The sequence below is a fragment of the Epargyreus clarus genome, unplaced genomic scaffold, assembly GCF_041222505.1.
Source record: "Epargyreus clarus isolate Ecla_fem2 unplaced genomic scaffold, WU_Ecla_fem_2.2 ptg000012l, whole genome shotgun sequence".
NCBI lineage: Eukaryota > Metazoa > Arthropoda > Insecta > Lepidoptera > Hesperiidae > Epargyreus > Epargyreus clarus.
In genome coordinates, this window is record NW_027332220.1 from 3,890,488 (window position 1) to 3,908,452 (window position 17,965).

At 35.9% G+C, this 17,965-nt stretch overlaps 1 protein-coding gene across 2 annotated transcripts; it reads left to right on the forward strand.

The window, feature by feature from the left end:
- The first annotated feature begins 27 nt into the window (after nucleotides 1-27).
- Nucleotides 28-15,131, forward strand: Pgam5 (Phosphoglycerate mutase 5). 2 transcript variants are annotated; one of them, XM_073078162.1, is made up of 6 exons: nucleotides 28-351; nucleotides 950-1,128; nucleotides 7,355-7,572; nucleotides 10,200-10,333; nucleotides 10,733-10,879; nucleotides 14,429-15,131. In XM_073078162.1, the coding sequence occupies exons 1-6, from the start codon at nucleotides 185-187 to the stop codon at nucleotides 14,442-14,444; spliced, it is 861 nt and encodes a 286-aa protein (XP_072934263.1). In that variant the 5' UTR covers nucleotides 28-184; the 3' UTR covers nucleotides 14,445-15,131. The 2 variants fall into 2 exon arrangements, with proteins under 2 accessions (XP_072934263.1, XP_072934264.1); XM_073078163.1 differs by having other exon boundaries at nucleotides 10,203-10,333.
- Nucleotides 15,132-17,965: the final 2,834 nt, after the last annotated feature.

Below are 17,965 nucleotides of genomic sequence, written 5' to 3' on the forward strand. Positions count from 1 at the left end.
AAGTCATTCCAAGCTGTTCGGGCTGTTCCTTCAATCAAAGATTCAGAAAAAAAGAGGTTATCTTTAAATCTGTGTGGCTTGCCCTACTTACGGCACTGCGTACCTAATCTTATTATAATAAGTATATTTTTCTACCTGTGTAAATGTGCCAAAGCGAGAAATAGGTCAGATTTTGTCGGCAAAAATGGCTTCGTTGTCCAGATTTCACAAAATAGCCTTAATAAGTCTCGGAGCGGTTGGTGGAAGTTTCGCTTACTATCAGTTCGGGAAATCTCAAAAGAAGTTCGATGTTCAAAACTCATGGACCACAAATTACACACCCAGTGTGAAATGGGAGAGGAATTGGGACCAGTAAGTCTGTTAAATGATATTTTCTCTTATAATCTTTATATATATATATATTTCTTATGTGCGTCACTGAACTCCTCCTAAACGACTGGACTGATTTTGATGAAATTTGTTGTGTGTGTTCATAAATGTCTTCAAGAAGGGGACTTGAGAACGGTTTAGATTCACAATTTAGTCCGTGGGAAAAGGTTTTTTTAATTAATTTTTAATTCGTAAGTAGTTGTTGATTTTGGAATGTTTCACATTGGATTGCGAGCGAAGCCGCGGGCACCACTAGTATGCGATAAAGAATGGCTGCTTGAGAAGGTAATATATTTAATAGTTCGACTGCGGCACCACAGGTCGCGCGTGTTTACACCCGCACGCGCGTCCAACCGGCATCCATTTTAACTCATGTGTCTGTATGTGTGTTCAGCAAGTACATGTTAATAAATATGCAGGTAATACAAAAATATATCTTAGATTCAATGAAATTTCAAAATATTTTCTATTTCATTTGACCATAAATCACTTCACATTATGCAGCATTAGTAAAAATATAAATATAAAAATAAATTTTGTACGTTTTACACATATTACATACAAAATTTACACATTACAGTCGTGAACCAGAATCAATAGTACGTCCGGCCCGTGAAGCAAAGCCTGAGGATGATAACCGGTACAACGAACAGATCGAGAAGGCTAAGAGCAAAGCTGTCAGGCACCTGTTCCTCATCAGACACGGCCAGTACAACCTTGATGGAGCGACGGACAAAGAGAGGACATTAACTGAAATAGGTAACAAAATATTTGTAATTCCAGGGTACATCTTCCCTTCCAGGCCTCACATGAATCAAAATTGAACTCGCATAAAGGCAGTCAATCATATAACATTTCTGTAGCTTCAATTTTATCTATTTCAACTGTTAAATATTGAAAAACAGTTATCAGTTTATAATTAACATTTTTAAGTTGGTAAATCTGTATGGTTCAAGTAGTAAGAAATAGCTATATTTAGTAAAGACTGTTTTTGACCTAAACTCTGTAAGTTGTAGGAAAACAAAAATAAAAGATAGCTTTTCTATTGTACTCTTTATTCTAAACTATACTATTGCTATGATATCTATTTATTTTTTGGGCTTCAAAAAGGATTTTACTGTAGCAAATTCAAACCATTATAGATCAACTGAGAACTACCAGATAGTCTTGCATGGTAATGAACCTAGGCGCATACAATGGTGTTTGAATCATGTCAATCTGTTGCGGCATCACGAAATATTCTTTTTTTATAATATAGGAGTAGCCGATGAGCATGCAAACCACCTGATGGTATGTGGCTACTGCCGCCCATGGACATCTGTAATCAACCACAGATAGAATAAGATATTCTTACCTGAGGTCAGCGACACATGCGCCGCTACTGCTGAGGGCTAAGCTGGAACACCTCGGAAATGTATGTCTCCGTTACCTTCAAACCTATGGAAAATCGGTTAAAAAAAAACTGTAAAAGTGATGTAACTCATACTTCAGTTTTTCTTTGAATTTTGTCCAGATGTTTTTCTGAAAAGTAAATTTGCAAAATAATTTATTCAATATAAATTCAGGTGTGAACGGAAGTTATTCAACATGCTTAATACAAACCATTAACTTTGTCATTTAAGTTTCTGTCAACTTCACAAGGAAACTATTTTTATATAGTAGCTTAACTATTTATTGTTGCCTGTATTGCTTTATGTTATGTATTAAGATTTCATATAAATAGTGATTGTCAAAACATGTAGGTAGGAAAACATTTATGAATAAAGGGTTTAGTTTTTGCTTGTCAAATCAACTGGAGTGTTTCATTTTATTGGCGACTGAGGAAAATTAAGTAAAATGTCGTGGGGCGCAGCTAATATTGCTCTTCCGGGCCAATTTAATCCAAAAACTGACCGATGGTGTGATTATAAGGAACAATTACTATGTGCTCTTCATGTAATCGGCGTGTGCGATTCTAACCTCGAAAAAGCGCGATCATTGTTCCTATCTCAGTGTGGCAAAGAGATGTATAGTCTAATTGCATCATTGTTGGTACCAGAGAGACCAACAAATGTGGATTTCAACAATATTATGGCAGCCTTGGATAAATTTTATGAGCCGGATGTGAATGAAATATTAGAAGCTGGCAAATTCCACAGACGAGGGCAGTTACAAGATGAAAGCATTCAAGAATTTGTTGCTGCTATTAGCTTACTTGGTGCAAAATGCAAATTTATGGACTTGAAGCGCCAGTTGAGGGACCGCTTGGTGCTGGGAGTGCGAGATGACCGGTTGCGGAGGGAGCTGTTGAAGACTAAGGATCTAATGTATGAAAATGCTGTACAGATGTGTCTAAATCATCAGGCTTCCGTGCAAGAACTTTATCCCAGTACAAGCGAGTTGAAGCAAAACTCATCAAGTGCCACAGAACCAATGGACATTGGAAGGATAACGATAAGTGAATGTACACATTGTTCTAGAAGGCATAACGCTGGAGAGCGTTGCCCCTTTATAAAAGTAAAATGTTTTTACTGCAAGAAGGTTGGGCATATTGCTTCGGTGTGTAAGAAGAAACTTAAGAGGGTAAATCAGATGGGTGAAGCCGACAAGGATTCAGATGGAATGATGGGAATCTATGTGTGTGCAGAAGGTACTCTGAAACCCATAATGGTGGAACTAGACATAAATGGAACAAAACATGTCATGGAGGTGGATTCAGGAGCTTCAAGAACTATAATATCGGAGGAAGCATTTTGGAAATTGTGGTCGGTTGCACCACCCCTGTACCCCACTAACATCAAATTAGTAACATGGACTCGTGACACATTGAAAGTATTAGGAGTGGCCCATGTTCAAGTGAAATTAGGAAATAAGGAGGCACAATGTGAATTAATTGTTGTAGCGGGAAGTGGACCAAGCTTGTTGGGAAGAAATTGGTTCGAGAAATTGGGACTTCAAGTTACGGGCTTGTGTTGGTCTCGAGATGAGCTTGTACCGTTAAAAACGGAGTTCCCTGATCTATTTGGAGAAGAGCTGGGAACATACACAGGACCAGAAGTCTCACTCCATGTTCGGGAAACAGCCACACCAAGATTTTTAAAGGCACGTCCTGTACCATTTCCTTTGAAGCAAAGGGTGAATGATGAATTGAATGTTATGATTAAGTCAGGAATATTAACACCTGTCAAATTTTCTAAATGGGCTACACCACTGACAATTGTAAAGAAGGAAGACGGATCCATACGTATTTGTGGTGATTATCGTTCGACAGTAAATGCAGCTATTGATGTTGATTCTTACCCGCTTCCAACATCGGTTGAGGCCTTTGTAAAACTTAGTGGTGGAAGAATATTTAGCAAATTGGACCTTAAGCAAGCCTATACGCAATTAAAAGTGGATGAAGAAACTGCTAAACTTCTGACATTGAATACTCCATTAGGCTTGATGAAAATGAACAGGTTAGCTTTTGGGGTTAGTGCGGCACCAGCAATTTTTCAAAGGCTAATGTCTACGGCTTTGGCCGGGATGGAAGGGGTAGCTTGTCTTCTTGATGATATAGCTATTACAGGGAGAACCAAAGATGAGCATAACCACAGATTAAGAAGTGTTTTGCAAAAATTGCAAGAAATGGGATTCCGGCTTAATTTGAAAAAATGTATCTTTGCAACTAACACTATTACCTTTCTGGGTCATACTATAGACGAAAATGGACTGCATCCCTCTATAGCCAAAGTAAAAGAGATTCGTGAGAAGCCAGCACCTACAGATAAAGAATCTTTGAGAGCATTTTTAGGCCTCTACAATTTTTATGAGAAATTTTTACCTAACAAAGCCACACTTCTTGAACCATTATATCGGTTGTTAGACAATAAAAGATGTTGGTCATGGGGTGCAAAGGAAGAGCGGGCATTTAATGAAGCAAAAAATCTTCTTTCCTCTGATCTCACCTTGGTTGGATATGATCTTAACAAAGAGTTGCTACTAATTTGTGATTCTTCTGAATATGGTTTGGGGGCTGTCCTTGCTCATATCTTGGACGATGGTTCGGAGAGACCTGTGATGATGGCGTCGAGAACTTTACAACCTCATGAAAGACGATATGGACAGATAGATAAAGAGGCCTTGGCTATTATGTATGGTTTGACAAAATTTCATGAGTTCTTAGCGGGGCGACGGTTCTCTATCATTACAGATCACAAGCCTTTAGTGGGATTGTTTAATCCTAAGAAACCGATTCCGAATCAGATCTCACCGAGGATGTTGAGGTGGTCATTAAAGCTAAACTGCTACGATTATTCTATCGAATACAGACCGGGTAAAAAGATTGGCCATGCTGATGCACTCAGCAGGTGGAACCATCGCCAGACCGCTTCGACAGGGGATGATGTTCTGAGAGAAGTTTTACTTTTAGAAGAACAACCTGAGGGATGGAATTTAAACGCCGGCAAAATTGCGGCAGAGACACGAAAAGATCCAATATTACAGAAAGTAATTTTTGGGGTTCTACATGGTTGGTCACGAAGTAACTCAGACCCTGCAATGCAACCCTTTTGGACTCGAAGGGAGGCTCTTTCCCTCAATAAAGAGTGTTTATTGTGGAGTAACAGAGTCGTCATACCAGCATCCCTTCAACAAGATGTGTTGAAGTTACTTCATGCCCCCCATGCTGGTATAGTTCAAACCAAAGCTTATGCCAGAGGTTACGTGTGGTGGCCTGGAATGGATAACCAGATTGAAAGGATAGTTGCAGAGTGTGAGCAGTGTCTAGGGGTGCGAAACAACCCGCCTAGAGAACCACAGACTTGGATTGTGACAGATAAGCCCTGGAGCCGCGTTCATGTAGATTTTGCCGGTCCATTTCAAGGAAAGACATTCCTCATATTAGTGGACTCTCATAGTAAATGGTTGGAGGCGGAAATTGTTTCTAGTATGAGTTCTGGTGTTGTCATACAGAGTTTACGGAAGATCTTCGCTTCACAAGGATTACCAGAGACACTAGTATCGGACAATGGTAGGACTTTCACTTCTGAGGAGTTTGATACATTTCTAAAGAAAAATGGCATTAAACATATATTTTCTCCACCCTACCATCCAGCTACAAATGGGCATGTAGAACGGGCTGTTCAAACATTTAAAAACAAATTAAGGAAGATTTCAAACATGAATGAACCATGGAATGAGAAACTCCCTAAAGTTTTATATGCTCTACGAACTGTGCCTAACAGTTCGACGAATAAAACGCCAGCAGAGATGTTAAATGGGCGTAGATATAGAACTGCAGTATCTGTACTTCATCCAGAGAATGTGCAACGCCCTAGTGAAGTACAGTTAGAGGAGGCAGCGCAGAGATCTTCTAATAGAAGATTCCAGGTGATCAGTTGGTTTTGGTACGAAACTATGGCCCCGGTACCAGATGGCAAAGAGGCCAGGTAGAGATGGTGGAAGGACCAAGTACTTATTTGGTGAGAACAGAGGCAGGTGAATTAGTAAGGCGCCATGTTGATCAAATGTTATCTAGAACTAGGAGCCAGACATATCAGAGTCCGGAGGGTAGAGTTCTTGATCAACCAAGATCCGGGTCATCATCACCTGATCCACCAATTGAGATCCCACCACCGGAGAATTGGCCTGACATTATAGGGATACCTAATAGTAACTGATAGACTAAAGTCTATTCTTAAATATGCTTTGTTATTGGTTATGTATAGCAATTGCTTTTAGTATTTTAATTATATGGGGGAAAGGTATGTTATGTATTAAGATTTCATATAAATAGTGATTGTCAAAACATGTAGGTAGGAAAACATTTATGAATAAAGGGTTTAGTTTTTGCTTGTCAAATCAACTGGAGTGTTTCATTTTACTTTAGATATTGGATTTGATGTATTATGAAAGTTTAAAGATGATAAAAATCTTTACCAAGGGATTAACCTAATTGTTAACTGACTACATAATTTATTTGTCTACTCTGCTACGATTAGGTACAAACAAGTTTTTCTGTTTATAATATAGGAGTAGCAGACAAGCATTCAGTCCACCTGATGGTAAGTGGCTATTGCCACCCATGGACATCTGTAATCAACCCTAGATAGAATTAGATACTCCTACCTCAGGTCGGCCGTAGATGCGCCGCTACCCCTGAGGACTAAGCTGGAACGCCTCGGACAAGTATGTCTCCCATACCACACCTGTCAAACCAGAACACAATTCCTGTTTCAACTGTTATGAGGCAGAAATAGATGTGGCGGTGGTGCCGCCGGAGCCGAACCACAAAGGATACTACCACCTTTTGCGAAAAGATTACAACAAAACCTCAAATGTAATTGCCTGCCTTACATCAGTAGACTTATAAGTGGACGATGGGGACGATGGGGGGTGTATAAATAATAATGTGACAAACCCACCATATCATAGGCTGTACCCCTAGTATGGTGGGTCCGTTACAATTAAATTGATAATTCGACCCCTATCTCGGATTGACAGCCTTATAGGAATTAGAATAACATCAGTTAATCATGCATTTTCATACAAACCAAATGTGTATGCAATCTATCGATCGTATCGATTTCAGCTCAATCAATTCGGATTAACTGATTTAAAATTCAGTGGCAAGAATTAACCCTCTCATATGTCAGTCTCAGTGATAGCCTAGTGGTTATGAAATTTGGCCTCTAGATCGTGGGGCCCGAGGTTCAAATCCCAGGTACGCACCACTGGTTTTCGAAAGTGCGTATTACAAATTTATTATCACTTATTAAAACCGTTAAGGAAAATGTCGTGAGAAAAATGCATGAGCCCGAGAAATCTTATAAAAAAAATGTTTTCAATGGTATGTGAAGTCTACTATTTTGCACTTGGCCAGCACGGTGGACTATGGCCTAATCCTTCTCATTCTGGCAGTGGGACAGTAATGGATTGAAGATGATGATGATGATGATACATTAATAAGGGAAATTAAATAAAGGCTTGTAAGAAAGTTAATGTGTTTTTATTCTAAATTTTTCAGGCAGAATACAAGCAGAATTGACAGGGAAGAGGTTAGCTGCCCTCGACATAAAATGGGACTTGCTCGTCCGGTCGACGATGACGCGAGCGCAAGAGACAGCTAAGCTGATAGCGAAGCATCTCCCCAAGGATATTGAAGTGAGGGACTGCCAGCTGATCGAGGAGGGGGCCCCGATCCCCCCGGAGCCCCCTGTGGGACACTGGCGGCCTGAACCAAAAGTAAGTTGTATTATAGTGTAGCTGTGTTCTTTAGAAGTGGGAGGAATGTGTGCGATGAGACATGTCTGCAAATTTAAGATTTGTTTTTTTTTGTATTGTTTGTAGATTTGTAGTTTGTACTATGGATATATTGTATAGTGTGATCATCATCACCCTATTAATTTCGCACTGCCAGGTATTAGTCTCCTGTCAAAGAAGGGTGCTTAGACCATAGTCCACCTTTCTGGCAAGTGTGCATTGGTTGACCTAACACACCTTTGAGAAGTCTTATTTATTTAAGGAACTAGGCTACCTTCTTTACGATGCTTTCTTTCATCTTTACCTATTAGTAAGTGATAATTAATTTCTAATACGCATCGAGATTCGAACTTAGGGTCTCTCGATTGAGAAGCTGAGTTTCAACCTGTGCTGTTTTCAACAAGCTCAGTTAATAGTAGAAGAGTACTTTGATTAACTAAACCCAATTATGTCAATACGTATGGGGAGACTTTAAGACTAAACTTTTTGACTAATAGACTCTTAGCAGTATTTCACGGGATTGATGTGTGAAGTGAAGTGATACTAATGGGAACACCCATAAATATTTTATTTAGTAATTAACGATAACATATCGTTATTTACTAAATAAAATGAGATATTCTTTTAGAAAATCCGAGTTATATAATTGACCCGCTCTGTAACAATTCGCGACCAAGGTAAGTTAGATTAGCTATATAGTTTTAAGGTATTATATAACGTAATAAAATATGCACGTAGATAAGCAAGGTGGGTGTGATTCACGACAGCACTACAATAGATAGTTAGTCGCTAAGATTTCATGTTTCGATTAACTTATTTAAATATATATTAATGCTTTGTAATGACGAATAGTCAAAGTCAAAAATAAAACAAAAAAAAAGACTTGGTTGCGAATTGTTATATATAAGTAGGTACTTACATTTCCCATTATTAAATACAATATGTTCCCAATTGATTACGTTTAAAAGTTGTAGAACATATATTGTAAATATTTAATCATAGACAAAATAAGTAAATAGGCAGCTCATGCAGATCACTCGCTGGTACAACATCAGTTAAATAGGTCGAAGGAAACTCGAGTTTTGGTGGCAGCATGATTACAATAATACTTTGCTTTATAATAGCGGTGTAAACCTACTAGGTTCTAATTTGAAGAGTGTGGTAATTCAGAAATACTTTTATGAATGTTAAGGATGTTATATGTTCCTACTTATGGTGGTACTCTTTGTGGTTCGACTCCGGTGGATCCAACGCCACATCTATTTATGCCTATTAACAGTAGTGTTAGGCGCTGCTGGGTTCTGGTTTGAAGGGTGACAAAAAAAGGTAAGGGAGACAAAACTTTTCTGAAGCGTTCCAGCTTAATCAGCTTCCAGCGGCGCGTTTGTGGCGGACCTCAAGTTGATATCTAATCTTATCTGTGGTTGATTACAGATGTCGATGGGCAGCAGTGATCACTTATCAGGTGCATGCTTGTCTGCTACTCGTATATTTAAAAAAAATACTTGCTCACCAGAGGTAATAGTGTGTGACACGCATCAAGATACAAATGTTCATGGGTGACAATGCACTCTTAAAATCACATGTGCTGCATGATCATGTCCTGCTTCCACTGTGTGAAACAAAAGTATTATATTTATGTCATATGTCATTCTGTTATAATACTACTAAGAAATCACATCACACAAAAATAAATGACTTTCGTTATTTGGTTATTTAGTCTATTGTAGTAGTAGTATGAATAGTTTTAGATATATTTTGCAAATTTGAAGCGACCAGTTTTGCCATACTCCATACCCATCTTATCCCTTGTTTAGAACTAATTTAGTTTATTTTGATATAACAAATGCTTAAATTAACATAATAATATATTTTGTATTTAACTTATAGATATCGAAGTATTTTATTGCTTATTTGCGATTGTTTTTTTATTTATTCTGAATGCATTTACATATTTATTTTGGTATAATTTTGGGACAATATAGTATAGAATAATAAATATAATTTAATCTATATTAACATTTTTTCATAACTGTGGCTTTAGAAGATATTCATGTAGCTCATATTATGGATGATCCTAATAAGGCTACTAATCCACAAATACGCTTAATATATGAGTATAATGAATATTAATACTTTTTTCCTTTTTTTTTGGTATACCTACATAATATTTTTGTACAAATTTAAAAACATGTTTCTTATTGGTTGAACTGATGTTATATTATATGGTGTCAATTTTTTTTCAAAATTATTTTGTGTATTTAATTTTTGTTTTGTTACTATTATTTGTCATTGTTAAAATATCAAAAACGTATTTTTCCTTTGGAAAGACCAAAATCGATTATCCTACATTCCTTCCCATATCATAGAAAATCCTGTTCTATTTTTCGAAAATTGAAAAAAAAAATGTGGTCCCATTATTTTCCAAATTATCCGGTTACCTATTTTTCCTTTTTTGTTATTTTAACTTAATTTATCATTATGTTTTTATCCATTTTTCCGTTTTCTTTTAAACTCCTTAATGTCCCCCCTTCTCCTCCCTTTTGCCGCCCCATCCCCGGGAGTACGCAAAACTGATCACTAACGCAGTACCGTTTGGCATCGCGTAGCAGTTCTTCCAGGACGGCGCTCGTATCGAGGCGGCCTTCAGACGGTACTTCCACCGCGCGCCACCGGAGCAGCAAGCTGACTCGTACACGCTGCTCGTGTGCCATGCGAACGTCATCAGGTTCTTTGTTTGCAAGTAAGTTGATAGTGTTATGTTTAGGTATTGTTCTTATTACTAATTGTCATAGATGTCTAATCTAGGTGAAGGTAGGACACTGCGAGGCTCGACTCCAGAGGCATCAACGCTACACTTATTTCCTTATAAGAGCAAGGTTGAGTGCTTCTGTACTCTTGAAGGTTGTGTATATGTAACGCCCGAGGCATTTGAGCTTGGCCAGGTATAAAAAATAACGACGCATACGGTCCAACCCCAACTAAGATTTAAATCCTATCTGGGGTTGAACACATGAACAGAGTGATATAATTTTACTACAAAAGCTGACTTGGCCAAGTAACTTTTGTTGTCTGTCAACATAATTAACCTAAAAAACCATCTTTAAAAAAAATATTGGATATATTTTCCCTTACGTTTCAGAGCCCTCCAATTCCCGCCAGAGGGCTGGCTCCGGATATCTCTAAACCATGGGTCCATCACGTGGCTGTCGATCCTACCCAACGGCAACGTGATCCTGCGCTCCCTCAGCGACACCGGCCACATGGAGCCCAAATATATAACCGTCCGGTAATCCTGGTGCTATGTAGGTACAGTCATGTAGCGTGGGTTCGAGTCACCCAGGGTAGAAATGTATATTTATTCTAAGGAAGCTAAAAGAATAAATATAAACGCGTAGTGAGTTAAATAAAGCGGCGAAAACAGATTGCCGCCCTGTATAGTGATGGCTCGGCAAAAAATGTTCGCCTGAAAAAAATATTCTCTGAATGAAGTTGGCGGCAATAAAAGTACGTTTATTTATTGTTGCCGCCCCCTAAGTGTTGCTCGTGGCCGTTTTTGAGTTCTCTCAATTTTAAGAGGTTGATCGGTCTCACAAACGGTCTTCCTTAAGAATCAGTATAAATGAAGTCTCTGAAACAAATCTGCAAAAAAATACGCCATTCATAAAATTCGCCCTTCCCTTAAAATTACGATAGCATGTTGAGTTTCAAAAGTCTTCCTAACCTAAAGAAATATAAATAACAAATACTTTTAACTTTTAAAGTATTGCCGTACAAAAAGTGCCGCCCTGGGTGGGCCGTTCCCACTACGCTACGCCTCTGTGGTGGTCTCACTAAATGTTTGATTTAACGGACAAAACTTGATGTCATTGTGCTAAGGTCTGTGTTGAGCAAAGTTGAACGAGACATAACAGAAGGTTACGGCTTCATTCAACGCGTCGTGTCAGACAAAATAATATTTTTAAATATTCATTTTGGCAGGAAGGCCCGTGCCTACGCGATAGCTTTACAAAAATTATAAATAAGTTCACGAAAATTGTTTTGAACGATATGATTTTGTTTTTCACAGACCGTACCTGACATACCAGTGCCTGTAGATATTATGTTAAATTAAATTATATTAAATACACCATAAAAGTGTATAAACTCTTATGAATATATGATGTCTTCAAATTTACTGTCAGATTTGTTTGTCAATTTGGGGAATACATATAGGATCCAAAAAGTTAAAAAATAAGGTGGGGAAAAGTTTATATAAAAAGAACAACTCTATTACGCATTTTATATTTTTAGTCATGAAAACTTTTTAGTTTAAAATCATTTTTTAATAATTGTCATCCTCTAGCAAATGTCATCTTGTAGGAAATCTTACACCTAGTCATGTGATCACGCTTGGAGTGCAAGTATGCTTTTATCACTTTCAGTTCGACATTTAATTGTGATGTTTAGAAAAAGTCGTAAGCGCGATTCAGGATTTAATATAATTTACATATTGCGCCAAAAGTGCGCCACGAGTGTATTTATTTTATTTTTAAAGTATATACGTACGAGTAACTTATAACGGTTTAACTACACTACGATACAAATACGTATTAGTAGAAATAATTAGAATAGAACATAAATTTGTCCGTTAAATTAAAATTTTGACCATAGAAAATGTTTTTGCAGTAAATATGTAGATGTCACTGTAGAGGGGTTTGGGGTGTGGTGGTGTGTTTGGTCATAGAAAGTGAATTGGTGTGATTTGGTGGTGGTGGATATAATATAATCTTGCAAAAAAAAATTAACACTATGTTTGTATGTATATTTTTTTTAATCAAAAATCCTACATGTAGAATATTTCTTCGTGGACATAATAAATTTAATCCAAAGTAACTCTATAGGGAATATGTCTGAAAACAAAAAAATCTTTGATTTTTTGATATAAATAACGTACATAGCTCCAAATGCATTTAGTAAAAGTATGTAATTTGATATTACAAACAGACAATTCAATTTTATTTATTACAAAGTCTAAACAAAATCTACAAATAAGTGACTAAACGTAGACCACCACACTAATTGGTATTGTATTTTTAGTAAGGCTGTAGAAAGATCTAAAAATAAACGTAACAATTATACGATCTGTATTTTTCATAAAATGCTTAAATAATGAAATAAGTTTAAAAAATAGATATTTGTAAAACTTACATAATTAAGCAATAACACTTTTTGTTATGTTATTTTAATTAATATATCTATTTATAATTTAAAAATGCTATGATAATATTATATGAAAATTTACAATTGTGTGAAAAATACGTACGTTTCATTATTTTACTGTTTACGATACGTTTATAATAAAATGTATGTCTGTCTACTTTCTAAGAATAGGAAATCTAAAAAAAAATAGAAATTCTTAGGGATTTTGGGAAAAAGAAATAATTGTTACGTTTATTAAGTATGACCATTGTTTGTTGTGGAGGTGGTTCGCCCAGCGCTGGGAAGAGTATTGGTTGTATCGTAGCTATTGTAGTTAGACTAGCTATATAGATAGTTATATTGCAAAAGCACTGTTAACATAGAACAATATATCGACTAGAAATAGATTTTAACATATTTTTTTCTGCTGGCAATATATTTGAGAACGGTTCAATACTGAACATTTGAGAACGGATTCATAGTGCCGATAGTTTGGGCAAAAGGTGTCTTTTTTATTTTTACGTTAATAGTTACGTGCGATAACAAATTTAGTCGAGTGTATAATTTTTATATTCTTAGATTTTAAATGAAAAAAAAATACAACCAACTTTTATCTTATTAAAAATAATCTATAACTTTCCTTTGTCGTTTAATATTTTTAATGTCGTTACGTTACGCAAGCAGGAAATATTTTTCATGTAAGTAGATATTATTATTCGTTTTAATCGAGGCTATTCTTGTCGATACTTGTTCTATGGTAAAAAAATCGAAAGTACAAAATAAAAGGTATAAAATCTAGCTGCTTATAAAAAATAAGCACTTTTTTTTGCTTAAAGTTAATTCAGAAATTTCTCTTTTCTACCTTTTATTTTGTAATAAGCCGTTCAACAAATATTGCATTGACAATGCCTCGATTGTTTTGCGCCTGTTATTAATAACCAATCTATCCAATGTTTTCCCTACCAACGATTTTTTTCTTAATACGATTTGAGTATATCTTAATACTAGACCTTATGAAATTTTTATCCTTGGTGCACACCAAGGAATTAATCCTTGGTGTGCACCATTTACATAAATATTAGATAGATTGATTTTTAATAACGGGTGTTACCTGTATATTACGTCATAAAGTGTCGGCTCCCCTTTTCTTTTTACATGCCCTATCTGCCTATATTGTGACGTCACTTCGTCAACTTTATAGAATTTTCATAATTTTAATTTATGTCAACAATTGTCGTCGCAAAGTTACTATTTCTCCTACTTCCTCCTATCATTCCTATGTGGACCCCTGCCTCCCCTAATATGACGTAATAATACTGGATATTCAACTACCAAAATATAGCTATAACGAAATAACGTTATGTAGTTATAACGCTTGCGTTGGATTGTTGCTGTTGTAAGTTATTTGATATTTTCTATATTTGTGTTATGTTTAAACGATATTTGAAAAAACTGAAGTATTTTACCGAGATATATAAAATATCTCTAATACCTCATTGCAATAAGTATTTAAATGTCAATTATTCAAAACTAAAAACATTTTTAATGACGTCACGTTTTGCCTTATGGAACCCATACTAGAGCATCTAACATGCTCCTGTATAAGCCTCGTGGGTTTTCGAAGTTGCCTTAACGTTAGTATTTTAACTATTAACAGGAATAAAGGAACTTGAATCACGAACAGAACGTGTTCATAGTTGAACGAAGATGCATGCAGTAGGATAAGTATCTCATATATTGTACCATTTTAGACTGAATTGCCTTAATCAACTGCCATAATAAGCGTTTAGTGTCTGTCTTTTAAGGCTATTTTCTACTAAGCGACTGACCAGTTTACTTGATAGAAAAAGTTATCAAATAATATTAATAATCTTCTACTTAATTTGAGGCTGTTAGAACTAGAATAGCCTAGCTACAAAAAAGGATTTACAATATTGAGAAAAATAAAAGTGTATAGTCCGCTCTGAAGTTGTTGCGTGGAGGTGTAGTCATACAATTTACTATGGTGACGCGATTCATTTCTATTTTCAGAACGGACTAGCACTTTTACGCGGACTATACAACATTTTTAAATTACGAAAATACAAATAGGTCAAAAATCATTAAAATGCAGTTAGGACACTGGTTCTAGCAGCATCATTTATCTTACTAATAGACAACTTAAACCGGATTGGAATCGTGAAATATTGCCCAAGAGTTCTTTTTAATAACGTTATAATATAAAGCTGTTGTATTAATAACGTTATTGAGTGGAATTTTTAAAGATGTATTAAGAGACTAAATAAGGAATGAAAGCTTCTAATTAGTTACTTTTCATGTAAGCGCGTGCCGTTACAATGTTTGTTTTGAACAGGCGTGCTAAGTGAGATAATTATTATTGTAGTATTTTTAAATACCTATGTTATTTCCCAAAAGTGACTTAAACCCGTGCTAAAAAGGCTTTGTTCATAGTCCAGTAAATAAGTTATTGTTGAATTCTTACAAGGTAATTCTTTTAAAATAATGATGAACGGAGTCGTTTAGTGGAAAATACCTTTTAGTAGAATATTTAAGTACTTGCTATGTTCCATAGTTTAGCATTTGCGAGTTACCAAATAATCCTGTTCATTAATAATAACATATCAAAAACTTTCCAATAACTGTTATAAAATAACATAGCTGCTATAATTAATAATAAACGATAAACTCGTCGTATTTACTACCGTTATTTTTAGAATGACGTAATATTTGCGTAAGTAAATGTAAGTATTATTAGCTACATTGCTTTTAAATATGATGTTTTTATACTATTTACGTTTAAGTACTATTCAAATGTATTTTTTGTTGTTAGGGCCTTAACAGACATGCTACTTTTAGCTTAAGATTGGCGTTTTGGCGTTTGCATGACGCTATATAATATTAAGGCGATTTGCTCCGTTGGATAACGGTATCGAAAACATGCGTTAAAATGTATGTTAACATAGTCGCACAGTCGCTTTAGACTTTTATATCTGCGTCGCATTTTATGCTTTCAATTGCTGCACTATGGGTTTAAAATATGCTGCGATCGGCGTTCGAACATGTGCTTCCGAAAAGCAGTTAAATCGTCGTTAAATGCTAAAAGTCGTATGTGTGCTGTGGCCCTTATATTTAAAGGATCATCTCGTTAAAATCTAAGTTTGAATGTTTCCTCATAAGTTCCTTTACTTGATCAATTATAAACTGATAGCCTCTCGTGTATATGAAAAAATAACTGTTATATAAAATCGCATTTAATGTAGCGTTTTATGGTAGCTACCTAACATTGCTGTAATATTTATATTTTAATTTTTACATATGCAGTGGAATTATTTATTGTACTCAAACTATACCGTACCATGACCGTAATCGTATCAAAACAGTCAAAAAATAATGAAAATTATCAATATAATCATTATAAGAGATTCCACTACATTTATCTGATTCCTACCAAGATTGTTTTTGTCTTGTTTCGACCGATCATAGTACGGTCATGGTACGGTGTTGTGGGCAGGCAAATTTTAATATCAGTAGTTACTCCATCAGTCAGGCTTAGGACAATTGTAACCAAAATATTGCCTGTAATTGCCTGATTTTGAGTTTAATTGTATCCCACCAAAAATAAATTTTATTTGCCTTGCCAGGTGAATAACTGTGATTTATGACACCTTTCAGACTTGCATTATTGACTTCTGTCTTATTTGGGCTCAGTTAAAGATTACCGGTGACTAATTTTATGAATACAGACCCGGAAGACCAGAAAGCAAGCCAGGGATTAGAATCCTGGACCTCTAGAGTATGGGGTCCAATTTCGTGACACTGCATTTAGCGGTAATCGTCAATCTTTTTAATTACTTGGGTTTATATTACAATTATTTGCCAAAAATGTACTTACCACCGTTTATTTAAGCTAATGAAAAGCACTGTATGTTATAACTTGATTCAATAAATATTGTAATCCAAAAAGGCAACATTCATATAGGTTTCTCGCTCACTCGATATCGACGACAAGCCCATGGTAAATAGAAATGTCATTTCAAATTACAATGTTTATTGACCCAAGTTATACATTTCTACATTACAATTTTATATGTACGTATTATTACAAATTAGGGGAACATTACAGTCATGTATTAGAAGCATTTAAAAACCAGATAATGAAATAAATATTATAGTCCTCAATTTATTCGGATAATCGCACCTGTGCAATTATAATGACGTAAGTGCAAATATCATGCACATAAACCCTTAAACGCTTTCTACACTCACAGCCCCACACTAGGATTCCCTGTATCGTGGGTGCCATGGACACACACAAAGACGAAGACACAAACACCCAGACCCAGAACAGATATCTAAATTCATCATTCAGATATCTGTCTGGCCGGGGATCGAACCCGGAACCCTTTGCGCGTCAGACCGGTATGGTGACCGCTCCTCCACGCGGGTCGTCATACATAATAATGCATTTAAATTTGTCGTGTTGCCTTCAATTGTTTGACTCGAATATTATTGTTACAACATCTAGCAAAACTTCGGTAATTCACGAGTCAATGTTGCACTGGATCCCTTGACACATTTTACGTTATTATTATGCAATCTATCCAAATTTTGCTTACCAAAGATTACATTTGTAATGTAGACACAGGTGATGTCAAGTTTCGATCTTTTGTAACTAAAATGGGATAGGTTTATTAGTAATGACAGGAAACAAATTGATTTTGTTAATAACCCCTACATAACATCAGCGATCAACGATAAGCTGCTACGGATGTTGGTCAGTTTATTGCTGATGATTTTTACACTTGCGTCATTTTGGTTCTAAAGATATGATATTTTATTATGAAAATACTAGGAACAAGTGATGCTTACAGTGATGTTAATGTTTTTGTGTATTGTGAATATGTATTGTGTACATAATGTGTAAATAATTTTGATATATTATTAAAAAATTGTTTACGATTTTTTGTTTTATTTTTTAACGTCATAATCTCTAAGAAGCAATTTTATGGAAATGGCTGCGACTCGTTTTTATAATATGGGAGTAGCAGAGGAGCATGCAGTCCACCTCATGGTAAGTGGCTACTGCCGCCCATGAACATCTGTAATCAACCTCAGATTGGATTCCTATCCGAGGTCAGGCACAGATGCGTCTGTCTCCCTTACCACACCTTCCAGACCATAAAACAACAGTTTT